The 19,957-nt window shown below is 42.5% G+C and overlaps 1 protein-coding gene across 1 annotated transcript; it reads left to right on the forward strand.

Annotated features, from left to right (window-relative positions):
* The first annotated feature begins 1,509 nt into the window (after positions 1-1,509).
* On the forward strand, positions 1,510-18,416 carry LOC124284339. The gene is made up of 5 exons (XM_046720421.1): positions 1,510-1,703; positions 5,354-6,144; positions 9,354-10,074; positions 13,013-13,668; positions 17,857-18,416. The coding sequence occupies exons 2-5, from the start codon at positions 5,382-5,384 to the stop codon at positions 17,859-17,861; spliced, it is 2,145 nt and encodes a 714-aa protein (XP_046576377.1). The 5' UTR covers positions 1,510-1,703; positions 5,354-5,381; the 3' UTR covers positions 17,862-18,416.
* The last annotated feature ends 1,541 nt before the right edge of the window (positions 18,417-19,957 follow it).

Below are 19,957 nucleotides of genomic sequence, written 5' to 3' on the forward strand. Positions count from 1 at the left end.
TATGACAACCATGGGTTGCTGAGGATCAATTCTAACCCGAGACAGACAGACAGATAGATAGATAGATCACTCTGTGATGAAACTTTGAAGGGGTCGTTGGGTCTGGCGTCTTCGGTCTGACTGTTGTCATAATGATACATGTATAGTGAGAGGCATCTGTGGTCGGTGGTGTCATAAATGGGTTCAATTAGGGGATGGGGGGAGTATATACCGAGATGGGGGCGCGGTCGTTAGTGTCAGTTTACGTCATTTATTAGACTGAATGAGATAACATCTTCCGCTGTAATTATTGGTGATCAGTTAAGTAAGCAAATTATTTGGACGAATAATGATCCCAGATCTCGGTGCTCCCCCGGTCAGATGCAAAATGAACGTCATCATTATCATAACATATTTATAGTGGTTGCGTTAAGCAATGAGGTATTAAACATACATCAAAGTATCGCCTGAAACAATGTAGTCTGTCTCAAGTCTCTGAACCACATTATATTCCCTACTGCCTAGCCCTTTCTGCAATGCTAAAGCCCTAAATGAAGCAAGTCTAGATTTCCTCAGGTTCTCAATCTCCCATCTTACTGCGGCTGCGTTTTTCAGTTTAAACGGATTTCTTTTGTTTCTATCAAGGTATTATTATATATGACTTCAGAGACTAGGAGTTCGGAGTTTGTAACCTAAAGCGTCACTTGTTTGAAATCAGTTGTAAATTAAGCTGTATGATATGTTTCCTGAGAATCGTCAGATGTCCATGTCAAATCTGACATTAATTCTACATAGTCCTAAAGCCAACCTTGCACCAAGGCTGTACTGAATGCTGAGCCCATGGATGTATAGTAATTCTATTCTTTAAAGTGAATAACGAACTGCGTGCTTTTGAATTTAGTGCTATGCCATTTTCTGTTTTTAAATAACAATGTAATGAATATATATGCTTTTAAAATAAAACTCATTTGGACTTTGGACTTAAAATGCGTATTAATTCAGGCTTGATCTCGTCACTATATGGCTGGAAAAATGCCGATGTGACCTAAAACCCAACTCAACTCAACTCAACTATATCCTTTCAAGAGGCAATTCTAGATAAGCGGACAGTCTGTAGAAATTTTCATTTAAACTATTAATTTTACCTTAAAGACGTGTACAAGTCTATCCTCAAGCATATGATGTGCTTCTGATGTAACATACTAAACGAATGTTCTAGAGAGTAAGCGTAAGTCTAACAAGAACGTTGAAATATCCAGATACAGACTTTCTACAATGTTAAATCCACATGGCGTCTTCTCTCCGACAGAGAGCTTTCAGCACAGCTTTCATAACACCCACCCCATGTGCACATCAATATTAACAACCCTAAACCCATCTCGACCCACGGGCGCCTGGTTCTCCCACAGACACAGAGAGTTCACCAGTCCCTGCCCCCTGCGATACGAACGGGTAACCGATACCCTTCCCCTGCATATCGACGCACGTGTTGGATGCGTGGTGCCATTATCTGCCTCCAGGTGGCGCTGGGAAGTCCGTTAGTGTGAGGAAGGGGGATATTTGATCTGCTGTAGAGAAGATACTGGGATGTCAGTTATTGAGTACGCGTGGTCTCGGTAATAGCTTTATAACGTCGCTAGATCTGGAACCGCAACATGGTAGCGACCTGGTAGAGACAGCTCATACCACGGAGACAGCTCATGCCACAGCGAAACAAGATTTACGTAAGTACTGCCTGTTATTTAGGTAAACAAAGAGTACCATTTTAAAACTAAAATAACTTAGTGTGGTAATGATGGGTTCTGTGTATCGCATTCATATCAATATGTTCTGATGTGTTTGAACTGTGGAATACGTCAGAGATAGTTGTGCTAGAGGGATAGAATCCATGGCATCATCTCTTGCCGAGCTGTAATTACCAAGATCAGGATGCCGTGGAAGTGACTGGCATGTGCAGCAGTGTGGTTCCTATTGTCAACAGATAGGGGTTGTATTTTTGCAATTCTCGGGAACGAGGACTTTGGCAGATGTCCATGACGCTCTGGCGTAAATTGGAAAACCTGTTCTCCCTGTTACGATTTGACAGAGCTGTTACAAGACCAATGGCGAACACTTCCGTCGCTTCTGAGTCCCATTTGGTTAGTCTTATCAGCCCAGTCTCGTTAATGATTTACATATTGTAAACTATTTACTCTGCATTATTAATTATTACATACACACGCAATGCTCGGATATCTCGTTGTAGCCAAAAATATCTATCTCTTCAATTACACAAAAAAACTCCAAGGGGAAAATTGCCGTTTACCTTCTGCCCGAGATCCGATTGTTAACGTAGCAGGGAAGAAGCTCAGTACAAACTAGTCTGTCTCACAGTCCCTGAACCACATTATGTTTCCTACTGCCAAGCCCTCTCTGTAATGCTAAAGCCCTAAATGAAGTAAGTCTAGATTTCCTCAGGTTCTGAATCTCTGGTCTCCTTGGGACTCCTTTTCAATTTATATGGGTTTGTTTGTTACTATCAAAATTACATACATTCAGAGTCTAAGCGTTAGTGTAAGTACAAACGTGAACAACCTTTTTTCCCAAATTTGGTATGCTCGGCTGTATGGCGGCAATGCGTTCATTCATGTGTCCCATGGGGACGTATAGATAACAATATGTTCCAGCAAGGTATTCCGGTCGTTAACGGTGACTTGGATGAATGCGTTATTGTGCCCAGTCTGCGTGTTATCGATAATATCAATCCCTGGATTGTCTGATCCAGAATCGATTATTTCCGAATTGGCATCGTGATTCTGGGAATACTGCTGAGTACGGCGTTATCCTATCAGGCGCGTAGCAAGCCATATTTTTGCAAAGCTTCATATTTTTGAGGCTTGCCCAACCTTTTTAGCAACAACCCAGGCTTTTTTAATATTGGTAGCTACGCCCCCTGCCTATAAACACACATATTCTTTAACCTCACTCAAAACTGGAGATGAACCGGACTTCGCGTCATGTTGTATTATTTCAATTTATGAGGTAGATTCGATGTATTTCCTTCGTCTATGTATAATGAGGAAGGATAACAGTGGATAAACAACTTCTTTCTTGCTGTGCTGCTCTCACAGCTCTCACAGCAATAAAGAAGTTGTTCATCCATATATTGTTATCCTTCCTTACTGCCCCAACTTCTAAATGCCTCTCAAAGAAGTTATGTATAATGATTCAAAAGAGATAAGTCTGAAAAGGCCAAGGCTTTAAGATTAGGAGAACTTGTATTATAACATTGAGTCCGACAGTTTAATCAGTTTGCCGCGAAGGGGAGGTAGTTAATGCTAGATGACTTTATGTGCAGTTATTCCCCCTTTACGATCTTCAAGATGGCACCAACGGGCTCACGCCACTGATCTATTTTCTTCCAATCTTAACTTCATAGATCAGACGCGATAATTGCTATGCCAGAGAGTTTCGTGATTTTTTCCACCAACTACCTGTAATCTTCGCCTGAGACAAGTCTCGACGTGAAAACTATTTTTATAACGTGTTGCCGAGGAGCATCTAAAGACCCCCAGATACCAACAGATCAGCACAGGCAAAACACTATACTATCTCCTCAAGCTTTGTTTCGGCCTTTCATTATTATGTTCATGCATGATGGTGTCCATCGATAGGAATATATCTAACAAATATCGTCTGAAGTCTACTGAGAAAACAACATATGAAATGACTTCATGTTCACGGACAACAAAGACATCAGATTTGGGGATGAGGCGTTTAGAGAAGACGTCAGCATGCACATGCCACAACTGTGTCCCCTCTTGCTGATCTGTTACGTCATCCATAGGAATCGGAATGTCTGTTCGGATGGAAAATGTAAAACAAGTACATCGTTGATTTGATATCATTCAATAATGGCCAACAAAAGCTATTTCGCGTCCACAGACTTTACCACCTTAGCTAGAAATAGTGAGTGAGTGAGTTTGGTTTTACGCCGCTTTTAGCAATATTCCAGCAATATCACGGCGAGGACACCAGAAATGGGCTTCACACCTTGTACCCATGTGGGGAATCGAACCCGTTCCATCGGCGTGACGAGCGAACGCTTTAACCACTAGGCTACCCCGCCGCCCCTTAGCTAGAAATAAGCGAGACCCTCGAAACAGTACCACCTGTTTCACATTCAGATCTATGCATAGCGATTATGCGTGACAACAAATACTACTTATGTTTGAGATGGGATGACTTAAGCAATCCAATAGTGGAACGCCGTACGACTCTTGTTCAAAAGTGTTTAATAGGTTACCAGCGTCACAACAATAAAGTCTCAGTCTGGGGCTCCTTTCACGAAGCAACCTTTACTAAGGTTAACCTTAACTCCCATTCTTTAACATTGCACTAAGGTTACCTTAGAGACTTACGATCAATTTAGAGCTTTGTGAAAGGAGGCCCAGGCTTTCAAGTCTTATGACAAAATTCCGTCAACATTTTACTCGCCTTTGCATGTGTGTGACGGATGCAAGTTCAACCAGTGGGTCATGATATCCTGACATTATCCTAAATCCAAGGATAATAGAAATTTGATTTGTTTTCTTCAGCATAAGATTTATCGTCGCTTATATTCACCATATTATCAATGAGCATGTCATACCTCTGTCAACAGTTCATCCATAGTGATTCATAAACACATGCTCTTGTCCAGTTCATCCATAGTGATTCATAAGAACATGCTTTTGTCAACATTTCATCCATAGTGATTCATTAGTACATGCTCTTGTCCATTTCATCCATAGTGATTCATAAGCACATGCTTTCGTCAACACTTCATCTATAGTGATAAATAAACACATGCTTTTGACGTAGTCGGAGTGGTTCGGCAGCTTCATCTTCTAGTCGATGTTTCTTATTATTATAGAAATGGTTTTGTATCATATATTTACACAGTTATAACGCCATAAAAAGACATGCTAAACCATCCTTGTTATCATAACCTTAGTAGTGGAATAATTCTTTAAGCCACAGACACACACGCTGCTGTATTGAGGTAATTACTGAGTGAATGGTGTTATACGCCACATACATACATACATACATACATACATACATACATACATACATACATACATACATACATACATACATACATACATACATACATACATACATACATACATACATACATACATACATACATACATACATACATACATACATACATACATATTTCAAGTGTCCTCCCGCTTTCAAAATGTTGGAATACTGCTGAAAGCGGCTTAAACTTTTCAACTGCCACAATGACAGTTATATTTATTAAATTATTTTATTTTATATTTTTTATTATAATATAAGATCATCTACAAGTGCTTGTAATTTCTAATGTTGTATTTCTTTGTAGGATCAAGGCTGAAAGACAACACCCGAAAATGTCTCTAGCAGACTGTTTGAGGACTGCGGAGAACGCCTTCGGTGCGAATGACTTTGAGAAGGCATTGTCTTATTACGATAAGATAGATAAAGGCAACGATGTCGAGTGTACGACAGAAGTTTACCTAAAGAAAGCCCAGTGCTTGCTTGGCCTGGAAAGATACGAGGAGGCAACGATCGAAGCAGAGAAATGCACAACCAGAGACCCTTTGTGCGTGACTGGCTACCTTGTACAAGGACAATCCCTGACCATGAGAGGAAAGTTTGAGGACGCATACAGAGCCTACAAGTCAGGCTTGGACGTCAACGCTGACGACAAAGCCATCGCGGCCGGATTGCGACATCTACAACACGCCATTGTCACTCAGTACGAAGCTGCGGACAAAGAGGCAGAGTCCAACTATGATGCCTTGAAAATGTGTTCCCAGGAGCGATATCCCGGAGACGACGATGTGGAGAGACTTGAGAAGGAGATAATGGAGACATGGAAGTTGTTCGATGCGCCGAATATAACCCCATTGGTGCCGAATCCAGAGCTGTCTCGTGCGCGTCTCATTCAAGGACTGAAGGCTAAAGCCAAAGGTGCTTTGGGCGAAGCATTAGAAGAGTTCACGGCGGCTCTAGAGCATGACGCTACCAACTTTGAAAACTGGAAGGGCAGGATTGAGGTTCTGTACGAACAGAAGGATTACAGAGAGGCCTTCAGAACCGTCAACTCCTTCTCCGAATCTGTGCGGTCGGCGGAAGTGTGGCTTCTTGGAGGTAAGAGTAGACGAATAAATCAGGTTATTTTGTGGGTGAGTATGGTGTAATGCAACAACAGTCATATCACGACGTGTCAGTTCTATGTGGAGTGAGTGAGTGAGTTTAGTTTTACGCCGCACTCGGCAATATTCCAGCTATATGGCGGCCGTCTGTAAATAATCGAGTCTGGACCAGACAATCCAGTGATCAACAGCATGAGCATCGATCTGCGCAATTGGGAACCGATGACATGTGTCAACCAAGTCAGCGAGCCTGACCACCCGATCGCCTGAGTCGCCTCTTACGACAAGCATGGGTTACTGAAGACCAATATTCTAACCCTGATCTCACGGGTAAGTTCTATGTGGAAGGAAAGATAGAACGATGCAGGTGTGAGACATTTTAAACACTTTGTTGAAACCCAAACACTTTGTACACGCTACCAACTAAGAAACATCATCAGGACTTATTTAGAGTGAGTGAGTGATTGATTTAGTTTTACGCCGCACTCACCAATATTCCAGCTATATGGTGGCGGTCTGTAAATAATCGAGTCTGGACCAGACAATCCAGTGATCAACAGCATGAGCATCGATCTGCGCAATTGGGAACCGATGACATGTGTCAACCAAGTCAGCGAGCCTGACCACCCGATCGCCTGAGTGGCCTCTTACGACAAGCATGGGTTACTGAAGACCAATATTCTAGCCCTGATCTCACGGGTAAGTTCTATGTGGAAGGAAAGATAGAACGATGCAGATGTGAGACATTTTAAACACTTTGTTGAAACCCAAACACTTTGTACACGCTACCAACTAAGAAACATCATCAGGACTTATTTAGAGTGAGTGAGTGATTGATTTAGTTTTACGCCGCACTCAGCAATATTCCAGCTATATGGTGGCGGTCTGTAAATAATCGAGTCTGGACCAGACAATCCAGTGACCAACAGCATGAGCATCGATCTGCGTAATTGGGAACCGATGACATGTGTCAACCAAGTCAGCGAGCCTGACCACCTGATCCCGTTAGTCGCCTCTTACGACAAGCATAGTCGCCTTTTGTGGCAAGCATGGGTTGCTTAAGACCTATTCTACCCCGCATCTTCACGGGTCACTTATTTAGAATTCGGACTGACGATTGGTTTCTGGCACCTACAGCAAATTGTGTCACTTCCGGCGACAGGGCACGCGTGTCTGTCATCCTTGTGGAGTGGGGATGGGTCTCGACTGATCTATACTGCAAATAATGATCATGATAACATGTTTCCATTCTCGGATATACAATCTTTTTTAGAGTCGAGTACTGTCAAAATCATACTATGTATTTAATGGAAACATTTGCAAGAAAGCACCTTTCACAAAACATTCCACATAAGAAGACGTTCCTATAAATGTTTCCAACTATTACACAGCGTGATTCTAATAAGAGATTTATTTTTTAAAAATAACCCAGTAAGAGAGCAAATCCTTTTAATCTTCTTTCAGCGACATCCCATGAAGATCACTTCCATGAACCTTCTAACAACTACCAAAAAAAAAAAAAAAAAAATATTCCAAACAGGAGGTTGCAAAATTATCCACGATGTACACTGAATTAACTTGCGCAAATTGTTCTCTGAATTATTTGATAGCATTTATTTTGCGTTGTCTTGTTTTCCAAAAGGTTAAGGTTGTTTCTGCTTTACTTAGTATTTCAAAGCAGTGTTCCCACAGAAGGTAACTGTGACTATCAACTCACGTCGTGGCAGAGACGGTTTGTTTGTGTTCTCTGGTAATTGCTTATCGTTGATATAAACGCGGAGCACATGTCTGGCAACGGGAGAAGGTCAGGGGTCGGGCTAATATTGATACAGCCTGCATGCTCTGGCTGGCTAGCACACACAGGCAAAACTGCTCTGTGATGGCGCGTTGTACCAGGAACATGGGAACAAATGGCTCCACACAAAGTGGCAAACGAGTGCATGTACTTTCAGCACTTGTGAGTTTGTGAGAAAGGTGTGGGAATGTTAAGCTCCAGAAGTGTAGGGAAGTCTGCGATCTTGTACCTGGGTAGCATCGTTTAGTATGAGTTGTATCTGAGGCTGTCTATGACCACCACAACAGTTCATTGTTGTATGCTCTGAAAACACCAAGGTCAGGACTGGAGGGAAATACTGAAAGACATTCTTGGCTGTGTAAGGGCCCTGGGGTAGTCTAATGGTTAAAGCGTTGAAGACCCCGGGTTCAATTCCCCACATGGGTAAAAATGATATTGCTGGATTATTGCTAAAAGGCGCGTAAAACCGCACTCAGTCAGACAGTTTTGACTTATGTTTTCTGTTTTATGAACGATATGAGGTATACATTATTACGGACTATGTTGTTCTAACAAGGTGGATGGGTTTTGTTTGGAGGAGTGGTAAATACTAAAGAAATAGTGATCTCTGGGTTTGCTTCTTTTGCTTTCTGCTCTTATATGTTATTAATCGGTGTTAGTCCCTAATGTTAAACAGTTAGTTCACTCGCGCATCTCTGTGAAGAAGAGGTTGTCGTAAATGGCGACATTCGGAATCAGTCTCGCCTAACTGATTGATGCATGCCATCGTATTCTCATTGAAGAATTGAATTAGAATTGGTTTCCAGCAATCCATGCTTGTCGTAAGAGACGACTAATGGGGATGAATTACATAACTTTCAGTTGATACCATTATTGCACTGTTAGCAATTTGAGACCCGTGAAGTTCCGGGTTAGAATAGGTCTTCAGCAACCCAGGCTTGTCGTAAGAGGCGACTAACGGGTAGTCATCCCATCCCAATTGCATAGGAAGGTGCTCATCATGTCAGTGACTGGATTGTCTCGTCCAGAGAGGATTATTTACAGACCGCCGTCATATAGCTGGAAAATTGCTGAGTGCGGCGTTCACCATCAACCGACAAACAAACAAACAGAATGACCCAAACAAATCCCCCACCCGAACATCCTTACAACGTACATGAATGAAACTGAATTTTGATGCCCCTACGCGGTGATATTGCTGGAACATTGCTGAATTGCGTAGGATCATGTTCACTTAGACAAGAACTGTACAATTCAAATATACAATATTGAGAAAGTGTCCATGTAAAATCAAGGTGTATTTTTTTTATCAATAACTGTTCAATAATGCAAGATGAGGTAACATAATACCCCCAGAAAAACCCAAAGTAGTCTGACTTGTTCCATGTTGATATTATGTTAATTGACAGGCAAGATCCTGGCTGGACTTGAGTTACCGTTGATGGCGGAGACATGGTTGAGGCGCTCTACACAGCTCAACAAGGACAAGGACAACAAGGAGGCCGCCATCTTGTTCCAGACGATCCGCGTTGCCAGATTGTATGGCCCCCTAGCGGCCAAAACCAACGCCGATGTGATCTTCAACCAATATGGCCGTGCTGTGAAGGCGAAGAAAGATATGAGAAATCACGATATCATTTTGACTGACAAACCAGTAATTCTAGCCCAGACTCTAGCAACCCAAGACGTCCCTGCGTGTTGCCAATGCGCAGTGTCCATGTTGAAACCGGAAGGGGTATTCACACCCGCAGATCTTAAAAATGAGGAACTGAAAAAAGCCATCGCCCATTATTGGCCGAAACGAAAAATTCACCCATGTCAGGGTTGTTCCCGAGAAATATATTGCAGTATAAAGTGTAGGGACGAGGCGTGGACTACCTATCACAGGGTAGTGTGCCCTTCAGTAAACAAGACCATTAACAGGCTCTATGAAGTCTGTGACGATTACAAATCGCTGAAGGGTGGCGACGGTCAGTGCTGGAAGGGGTGGTGGAACGCGTCATTCTCTCCCTTTGTTCTTGTCAGGATGTGGGGAACTATAGCATGTGAAGCAAAGCGATTGGCTGAGAAGGCAGGAAGATCCATCCCAATAAAGTCTGATTGGAGCATGGCCCAAGCTCCACTGCGGCGGTGATTTAAGAATTTTATTTCCTCTCCACTTCTAACTTTAATTTCCTGGAGCATGGTACTAACAGGTATATGTTTTCCTTTTTTGTTGCATTTATTATGTTTACCTTCTAAATATAAATGAAGATGATCAAAAGTATCATAGAAAACACTAGTAGCAGTGCATTCGAGAGCTAATTTATAAGGAAACTATTTTTAATAATGTGCTGGATATCCTAGCAAATCATTAGGCAACGTCACGCATCATAAGGAATATTTTGTACTTTCGAAACGAAACTTACTTTAACATGGTAAATACTGTGACAAAAGGTTTTTGTTTTCTTCTCACTCTGCACCTACGACATCCCTCGTCCGCCTCTCGACCCCCCCCCCCCCCATTTTATTGTCCCTACTTTCATTTTAAACCATTCCTACAATACTCTCCTCCTAAATTAATGCAACACTCTTTATAAAGATTCAGTCTGTTTCAGCAACACGGTGCAATAGCCTGTTACGGAAACATAGTACATCACTGTCGGTTACAGCAACATGGTGCGTTAGTCTGTGGTGCACCACTGTCTGCTACAGCAACATGGGGCATTAGTCTGTTACGGAAACATGGTGCACCACTGTCTGCTACAGCAACATGGGGCGTTAGTCTGTGGTGCACCACTGTCTGTTACATCAACATGGGACGTTAGTCTGTGGTGCACCACTGTCTGCTACAGCAACATGGGGCATTAGTCTGTTACGGAAACATAGTACATCACTGTCTGTTACAGCAACATGGTGCGTTAGTCTGTAGTGCACCACTGCCTGCTACAGCAACATGGGGCGTTAGTCTGTGGTGCACCACTGTCTGTTACAGCAACATGGTGCGTTAGTCTGTGGTGCACCACTGTCTGTTACAGCAACATGGTGCGTTAGTCTGTTACGGAAACATAGTACATCACTGTCTGTTACAGCAACATGGTGCGTTAGTCTGTGGTGCACCACTGTCTGCTACAGCAGCAACATGGGGCGTTAGTCTGTGGTGCACCACTGTCTGTTACAGCAACATGGTGCGTTAGTCTGTGGTGCACCACTGTCTGCTACAGCAACATGGGGCGTTAGTCTGTGGTGCACCACTGTCTGTTACAGCAACATGGTGCGTTAGTCTGTGGTGCACCACCACTGGCAACATGTCTGTTACTGTCAGTTAACATGGTGCGTTAGTCTGTGGTGCATCACTGTCTGTTACAGCAACATGGTGCGTTAGTCTGTGGTGCACCACTGTCTGTTACAGCAACATGGTGCGTTAGTCTGTGGTGCACCACTGTCTGTTACAGCAACATGTTGCGTTAGTCTGTGGTGCACCACTGTCTGTTACAGCAACATGGTGCGTTAGTCTGTGGTGAACCACTGTCTGTTATAGAAACATGGTGCGTTAGTCTGTGGTGCACCACTGTCTGTTACAGCAACATGGTGCATTAGTCTGTGGTGCACCACTGTCTGTTACAGCAACATGTTGCGTTAGTCTGTGGTGCACCACTGTCTGTTACAGCAACATGGTGCGTTAGTCTGTGGTGCACCACTGTCTGTTACAGCAACATGGTGCGTTAGTCTGTGGTGCACCACTGTCTGTTCCAGCAACATGGTGCGTTCGTCTGTGGTGCACCACTGTCTGTTACAGCAACATGGTGCATTAGTCTGTGGTGCACCACTGTCTGTTCCAGCAACATGGTGCGTTCGTCTGTGGTGCACCACTGTCTGTTACAGCAACATGGTGCGTTCGTCTGTGGTGCACCACTGTCTGTTACAGCAACATGGTGCATTGGTCTGTGGTGCACCACTGTCTGTTTCAGCAACATGGTGCGTTCGTCTGTGGTGCACCACTGTCTGTTACAGCAACATGGTGCATTGGTCTGTGGTGCATCACTGTCTGTTTCAGCAACATGGTGTGTTCGTCTGTGGTGCACCACTGTCTGTTACAGCAACATGTTGCGTTAGTCTGTGGTGCACCACTGTCTGTTACAGCAACATGGTGCGTTAGTCTGTGGTGCACCACTGTCTGTTACAGCAACATGGTGCATTAGTCTGTGGTGCACCACTGTCTGTTCCAGCAACATGGCGCACTACAGTCTGTTACAGCAACATGGTGCGTTAGTGTGTTTCAACAAACATGGCGCACCACCGATAATCTTACACCTAGTGCATGTTTTTCAATCACTTCATTGACCAGAATAACTGTCAACCCGTAACGATATAATATATGTAGATCAAACCCCATGTACCGCGTTATAGAAGGAAGCCCCTGCACCCTTTGTATACCATTTGATAACCCCACTGTTCTCATACTGCCATCAGTATGAATAACTAACCAGTAGAGTGGCCTTAATATATATACATTAACATACGTTTTACACCCACATTAAAATAGTTCTGAATATTGTTTTGAACGTTAACATGGAGTTTCATCCCTGGCATAGTGTGCCTTCTATAAAGTATGTGTTAATTGTTAATAGTCATATAATAGAACGTTATTATACTATCGTGATCGTGAATGTATTGAGATAAAATCCTCAAGGGTTTTCTATTAGCATGAACCGTTCAACGGAAATGATAACTTAGGTTTCTTGGGAATTAGATTTGTCTTTTCGTTGAATATGAATGTTACTGAAATGTTAACATAATCCATGATAATGATAACTATTTCTTAATAATAATTTCAGAAGTTTGTCAAATGCAATAAACGTTATGTTTGGGATCTTAGTAAAGTGCAAATTCTAGTACTCCGTGGTTAAGTGGGTTAGAGCGCTGATTTTGTGTGCTGGCTATTTGGTGGCACACTCTCAGAGTCTGGGTTCGAATCCCATGTTAGTACTGAACACGAAAAGTACTTCAAGTTCACCTGTTCTAAGAAAGTGTAATCCCAAATATAACATCTGGTACATTATTACTTTATGTGTGACACATATTTCAGATTCATTGCCTATGGCTCTTCAAGTAACGCTGATGTCATCCCCAAAATGTTTCAACTCATGATAGAGATCTTCAAAGATCTTGGCGACGGACTGAAATACGAAATCACAAAGCGAGAGTTTGACGGGAGATATTTCCAAGCCACGTGCAACGTCCAAGCGTTTTCCGACTCCCGAAATCCACTACGAATTTTCATCGAGCGATTCAGAGACAATCCCAGATGGAAAGGCATCGCCAAATTCATACCAGCTGATCCCCCGGAAGGGGAGTTCGCCGGTATGTTTCCCCTTCACGCATGTATGAACCACTCGTGCGCAAACAGCGCGGAAGTGATGGACTATGTTGTTGATGGTAAACCTGGCGTAGGGGTACGCGTCCGCGGAGGGATAAAGAAGGGCGAAGAGGTGTGCATCACCTATATAAACACCACCATGCCCCGTAGACAACGCAGAGCCTGGCTGTACCGGTCCTACAACTTCTGGTGCAGGTGTATCAGATGTAACTTTGAGGGGGACGGGCCCATGGCGTGTACCCAGTGCGGTAAGTCGGCCGACGAGGGCAAGAAGTTCCCCCAGTGCTCCAAGTGCAAGAGGGCGTGGTACTGCTCAACGGCGTGTCAGAAGCAGGCTTGGAAGAAAGGACACAAGAAAATATGTAGTATGGGTCATTCTGACACTTGCTCGTCTTCAGATCAGTATGTCTTGAACATATAGAGCTTTGTTGATGTTGCTGGTGATGTAACTAAGGTGGTGGTGGAGCTGTGATGTTGCTGGTGGTGTAGCTGTGATGTTGCTGGTGGTGTAGCTGTGATGTTGCTGGTGGTGTAGCTGTGATGTTGCTGGTGGTGTAACTGTGGTGGTGGTGTAGCTGTGATGTTGCTGGTGGTGTAGCTGTGATGTTGCTGGTGGTGTAGCTGTGATGTTGCTGGTGGTGTAGCTGTGGTGGTGGTGTAGCTGTGATGTTGGTGGTGGTGTATCTGTGGTGGTGGTGTGCTTGTGGTGTAGCTGGATGTTGCTGGAGGTGTAGCTGTGATGTTGCTTGTGGTGTTGCTGTGGTGGTGTAGCTATGATGTTGCTGGTGGTGTAGCTGTGATGTAGTGGTGGTGGTGGTGTAGCTGTGATGTTGCTGGTGGTGTAACTGTGGTGGTGGTGTAGCTGTGATGTTGCTGGTGGTGTAGCTGTGATGTTGCTGGAGGTGTAGCTGTGATGTTGCTTGTGGTGTAACTGTGGTGGTGGTGTAGCTGTGATGTTGCTGGTGGTGTAGCTGTGATGTTGCTGGTGGTGGTGGTGTAGCTGTGATGTTGCTGGTGGTGTAGCTGTGATGTTGCTGGAGGTGTAGCTGTGATGTTGCTGGTGGTGTAACTGTGGTGGTGGTGTAGCTGTGATGTTGCTGGTGGTGTAGCTGTGATGTTGCTGGTGGTGTAGCTGTGATGTTGCTGGTGGTGTAGCTGTGATGTTGCTGGAGGTGTAGCTGTGATGTTGCTGGTGGCGTAACTGTGTGTTGTGGTGGTGTAGCTGATGATGTGGTGCTGGTGGTGTAACTGTGCTGTGTGGTGGTGGAGCTGTGATGTTGCTGTGATGGTGGTGGAGCATGGCGATGATATTTTAGCGTCTTTGTGTTGAAGCACATGCATGCTACCTTTCATGCATGAGAAGATCACTAATAATTACGAAGGTTTCCTTGACAATCATTCCGAACCTACGCCATCACAGTGCTATTCCTGCTCATCATTGTCACACGAGATTGTGGAACAATTTGGAAATTTGTGTCGAATCAGAAATACCGGCGCACACTTTGGCCATCTTAAATGTTTGAACTTGGGCATATTTTTTAACTCTTTGTCTGTTTTCCTTCTTCTTTGTCTGTATTAAGATTGTGACAGCACTTCGAAAACACAAAGTATAGTTTCCAGAAATGGTCAGGTGACAGACCCAAATGCATGACAGTCGGAAATTACGTTGAATCCCGTTTTGGGAGTGTAGAGGATATGTCTACCAAAATGCAAGGATCATTTGTTTCCGTACATTTAAGGCCATATAACAAATTAACAGCTAATAAATATAATTATTCGTGTTAAAAATCAAAGTATATTGGATGCATGACATAGCAATAGTATGTTAATTATTATATATCATGTGTACTCTTAACTTTTAGTTGCTTCTGCTTGTGTTAATATGTGCCTGCTATTTACCTTGGAAAATGTTAAGCACAAATGACGTTATATTTCCTTCGAGAAGAACGTTTATTAAAATCTTAACTTGAATTTTCTCTCGGAACAATAGTCTTTGTATAGGAAGTACCATGCTCAAATGGAAATCGAACCAAAATCGTTTATCTGATGACTTGTTACATAACCGTAACGGTACAATATGAGTTATTCGACCACCATTTTAGGTTTTAGTAATGTCCCTCTTCTGTGAGTGTACCAAGTACTTGCGACCATCTACAGAAAGCAGGCATTGAACTTAACGTTTTCCCGGGTATATATGTAATCTATCAGTGATTGAATCTTGCAGTTCATATAGATTGCTAGATTCTTACATATTGCTCGGCATAGCCAGCCCAGATTCGATACAGTTGCGAGGGCAGCCATTGCCATATCAGGATCGGTAAAGGGTGATCTTAGGTCTGAAGTTTAGGTCTGTGTTTTAGAATGGGCTGCCCTAACTTCAGAATGTTATTTAGTAAACATGTTCTATGTATACTCACAGGAAAAAGAAACGATGCATATGCACTTATTGATCATTGGGAGCATAGTTCTAACCGAATGTCTTCTCTGAACTGGTGTTAAGGATAACAATGTTTTAGTGAACATAAGTCTATTAAAAAAAGTCATAAATGACCCTAAGTGCTCTTTCTTTTTAACATATAATGACTTAAAGTGGCAAAAGAATATTTGGTTATTTTATAAGGGATATCAAGCAGCTTCAATGGGACAGACAGTTTATTGCGTTGTCGGGTTAAGAGCTCAAGATACTAGTATCTAAGAAGTATTTCGACAGGTGTATTGGATTTGTATGCAGACGGTTGGTTAACAAGCTTTAACGCCATACAGTCTTTTTCAAGCTGATTATCAGCTACTGAAACATAACTGATGCATTTCCACAGGTATGGATGAGAACGTCTTGTAATGTCACTAGTGTAGTGGTGTGTGGTTTTGGGCATAGGGCCCAGGTCACTAATAAGTAGAAGTTAAGCAAAGTTGTTCCCGGAGAGTCCTTGGATTGTAACCGTGTTTGGATCTCTCCTGTAAATTTCAAGGACATCAGTCCTGCTCCACAACGAAGCGCATGTTACCCATGTGGTCTCTCCACAAGTGTGTCAGTTCAAAAATTTCTGTTCACCCAGCAGTGAATGGGTACCAGGCAGTATGGGTTAACTGGGGTAATAATGTGCATCATGTTGTATGCGCTTAGAGCATGGCCGTGCGGCGTGGAGCTCAGCGCTATATAAGTGGTCTTATTACTCTCCGTTTCGATGTCTCGGACTTCTGCATAGAATGCTACTATATGTATATGTGTCTGATTGTAACAATGTAAGCTGACTTAGAATTTGGCTTTTGTTGCCCGCTTTGTGTTGTTATATGATCGATATTTATGTCTGCCTAATATCATCATTACCAAATCGGTTCTGTGTATATGTGTCATGCATGTAATGTATTGTTTTATGAGTGTAATGTGTACCATGGAGGATTTGCCCCGACTTTAACCTGTGATAATTTAAAGCAGATTCCTAGTACAGGACGAGTTCATGTGATAATCACATGTTAAACATTCATTGCCAAGCAAGACTCCACGCTCCATGCTCAAGTCAGTTCCGCGGCTCGCATACTGAGCATATTAAAAATAAATGCATACAACACTAACGGAAATACCTGTCAGTAACCTACGGTCATAACGAGCTTAAAAGTAGAGCAGAGTTTAGTTCGTTACAACAGTAGTTAACGTTCGTTACAACAGTAGTTAGCGTTCGTTACAACAGTAGTTCAGTATAGGCATGTCAACTAAAATATATATAAAGTATATAGGGCCGAAAACCCCCAGATCGTGACATCCGTCAGTACGTAATAAACGTTGTGTACTGTATTAATTCATGGTCGAGGTAGTAGTAGTAGTAGTAGTAGTAGTAGTAATAGTAGTAGTGGTGGTTGTAGTAGTGTCACCAACTACAAGTAGTAGCTGTAGCAGAATTAGAGGTAGCTGTAGAAGTAGCAACAGCTGTAGTAGAAGCAATCGCTGTATTTTTAGTAACAGCTGTGATAGTTATTGCAGCTGTAGCTGTAGAATTAACGCTAAACAGTAACGCAGCAGTAGTTTTAGTGATTTCTTTGAGAAATTGGTAAGGAGTGAGAGTGAGTGAGTTTTGGTTTTACGCCGCTTTTAGCAATATTCCAGCAATATCACGGCAGGGGACACCAGAAATGGGCTTAACACATTGTACCCATGTGGGGAATCGAACCCGGGTCTTCGGCGTGACGAGCGAACGCCTTAACCACAAGACTACCCCACCGCCCAAATTGGTAAGGAAGGAAGGATAACAATATATGGATGAACAGTTTCTTCATTGCAATAAGAGCGACGTTTCGGTACAGGTTATAACACCGTTATCAAACAAGTGATACTCTCATTGTAATGAAGAAGTTGTTCATCCATATATTGTTATCCTTCCCAGTAGTTTTAGTGCTTCCTGTAGACAAAAGTAGAGGTGTAGTGTCTGTGGTAATTGAAAGTAGCAGTCACAATGGTGTGTAGAACTCCGGGCTCGCAGAGCCGTGATCGTCCCCCTCATATACCTCAGCGTGGTAGATACTACCTGTTTTAACTACCCATGTTGTTTTCATTCCAGAGTGACGACCCACCGCTCCCCGTGTGTTTCTCTAGTGTTATTTGACGTAATACCTACATCACCGTCGTTTGAAATTCCCCTTAATATCTTGCTTAAAAAAAGGAAAATATAGCCTTTTAGTTCTCCTAGAGTCTTTTATAAGTCTCTTTTTGGTGAAAATGTATGTATTGCGGCGAATAACTTCCTAACCAGAAGTGACCGAAAGGCAGCCATCCCTGGTGTGAACCAAGCACGTGTGATTTCCCCCCAACAGATGACCTTCACCTTGACCTACAACTGTGATACCAACCACCATTGCCACAGTTTTCCCCTCCCCGTTGAACAATAGAGATCTCTTAACCCTGCATGCGTCCTCACCATTACCAGTGAAGTTAGTGAGCTTGATATAAAGACGATTAGACGCTTATTATATTCTGAATTCCAAAGGTTGAATTCGTTGGTTTCACATCACTTTTCAACTCGCTGTGCGCATGCGCAGAGCGTGTGAACAATATCCACTGGCCAACTTCCGGTTTGGTCGTATGTTTACCGATGGTGTAAATACACTCCAAATAAGCTGTTATGAAAATTATTTTCGTTGTGACAACTGTTCATAGCTGAGTACATACTTCCATTTGCCTCTGCTTTTCAATAATTGATGTCCCATTTTGGTTGCAATTCCATCAGAGATGTGGGTTTGTTTTAGTTGTGAGAAGGGGATGTGCGGGAAGGACGGTGGTGGTGAGATGTCTATATACAAGAGCTTGTTAGCTTGTTAACATAAATTAAGCTATTTATATATAACTAATCCCGGCCATTGTTTCATAATTCAATTGGGATCAGTTGCATTTGACATAAAACTATATATTTGTTTTTATTTTGGTGTTCTTTAGAGTGTGTTTACACTCGGTAAAGCATACGACCAAACCGGAAGTTGACCAGTGGATATTTTAACACGTTCTGCGCATGCGCACAGCGAGTCGAAAAAGTAATGTTAAACCAACGAATAGCGCATTAGTGTTTGTCACAATTTCCCCAATCGATGTTTTTCGTAAAATTCCCTTGTTAAAATAGACAGTATTTACATTCCTCTTTGAATGTTACGTAACATGTTTACCTCCCTTGACTGGCAAGCTGGTTTGTATAAATAGGGCCCGTAAGTAGGTCACGGCACTTCGCGAGACCTTAGTACTTCCGGTGACAAACAACGTTTCATACCCTTTCGAATGGGCTCATGGTTGTCAGTTGATAGGAGCCAGGAACCAGCTTAGTACCGGAAGTAGCGCCTCGCGAAACTTACTGGCTCTAAATATAGATTTTACCTTTACCTTTCACGTCTGTGTTCTGTACTATACCTAAAAAAAAAAAAAAATTAAAATGGTGTTTAAAGCCTGCAAAACAAAATTTTAATTACTAATCTTCAAAATGTCATTTATCAACAGTCGTGACATTTTCGTGAATACATAGATCTTGATTTTAGTTTTAGTTTGACTGGAGGGAAAATTTATTGAATATTTCCTAACATTCTCCATTAGGATTAGTAGTATACGCAGCTAAGGGTAATATTGTGGAGCGAATGACCAACTTTCTTTACTAACCTCCTCACTATCTGTCTCACCTGTTTTGACATTATGAACCTCCCCTTTGTATTGAATATACAAAAAGTTGTTTTTATTTCAGCTTACATCTTGTACGCACACATTATTTTAATTTATTTAGTCTACATCTGTTAAACCCATGTACATGTAGATGTGTGAATATTTGTTATCAACAGTGTTTATAGGTTATCTGAAAAGGTTTGTTAAATAAACGTTCAAAATAAAAATATGCTTTTGTGTGAAGTTTTCGTAACTTGACATCAGACGAATATAGTGATATCCGTTTTGCTACGTATGTTTAGTCGGGGAAAAGGAATTATGCAAATTTGATCAATATTCCGGCCATATGACGGCTGTGAGATGAGTGAGTAAGTTTGGTTTTACGCCGCTTTTAGCAATATTCCAGCAATATCACAGCGGGGGACACCAGAAATCAGCTTCACACCTTGTACCCGACCCGGGAATCAAACCCGGGTCTTCGGAGTGACGAGCGAACCGTTTAACCATCAGGCTAGCCCACCGCC

Source organism: Haliotis rubra, unplaced genomic scaffold, assembly GCF_003918875.1.
Source record: "Haliotis rubra isolate DU_JTF1 unplaced genomic scaffold, ASM391887v1 Scf334, whole genome shotgun sequence".
Taxonomy (NCBI): domain Eukaryota; kingdom Metazoa; phylum Mollusca; class Gastropoda; order Lepetellida; family Haliotidae; genus Haliotis; species Haliotis rubra.

Excerpts from the sequence above, each read along its gene's own strand:
- LOC124284339 (XM_046720421.1), top strand. The coding sequence starts at position 5,382 with ATGTCTCTAGCAGACTGTTTGAGGACTGCGGAGAACGCCTTCGGTGCG. Across the intron at positions 6,145-9,353 it reads GGAAGTGTGGCTTCTTGGAG|GCAAGATCCTGGCTGGACTT; the intron begins GTAAGAGTAGAC and ends GTTAATTGACAG. Across the intron at positions 10,075-13,012 it reads GCCCAAGCTCCACTGCGGCG|ATTCATTGCCTATGGCTCTT; the intron begins GTGATTTAAGAA and ends CACATATTTCAG.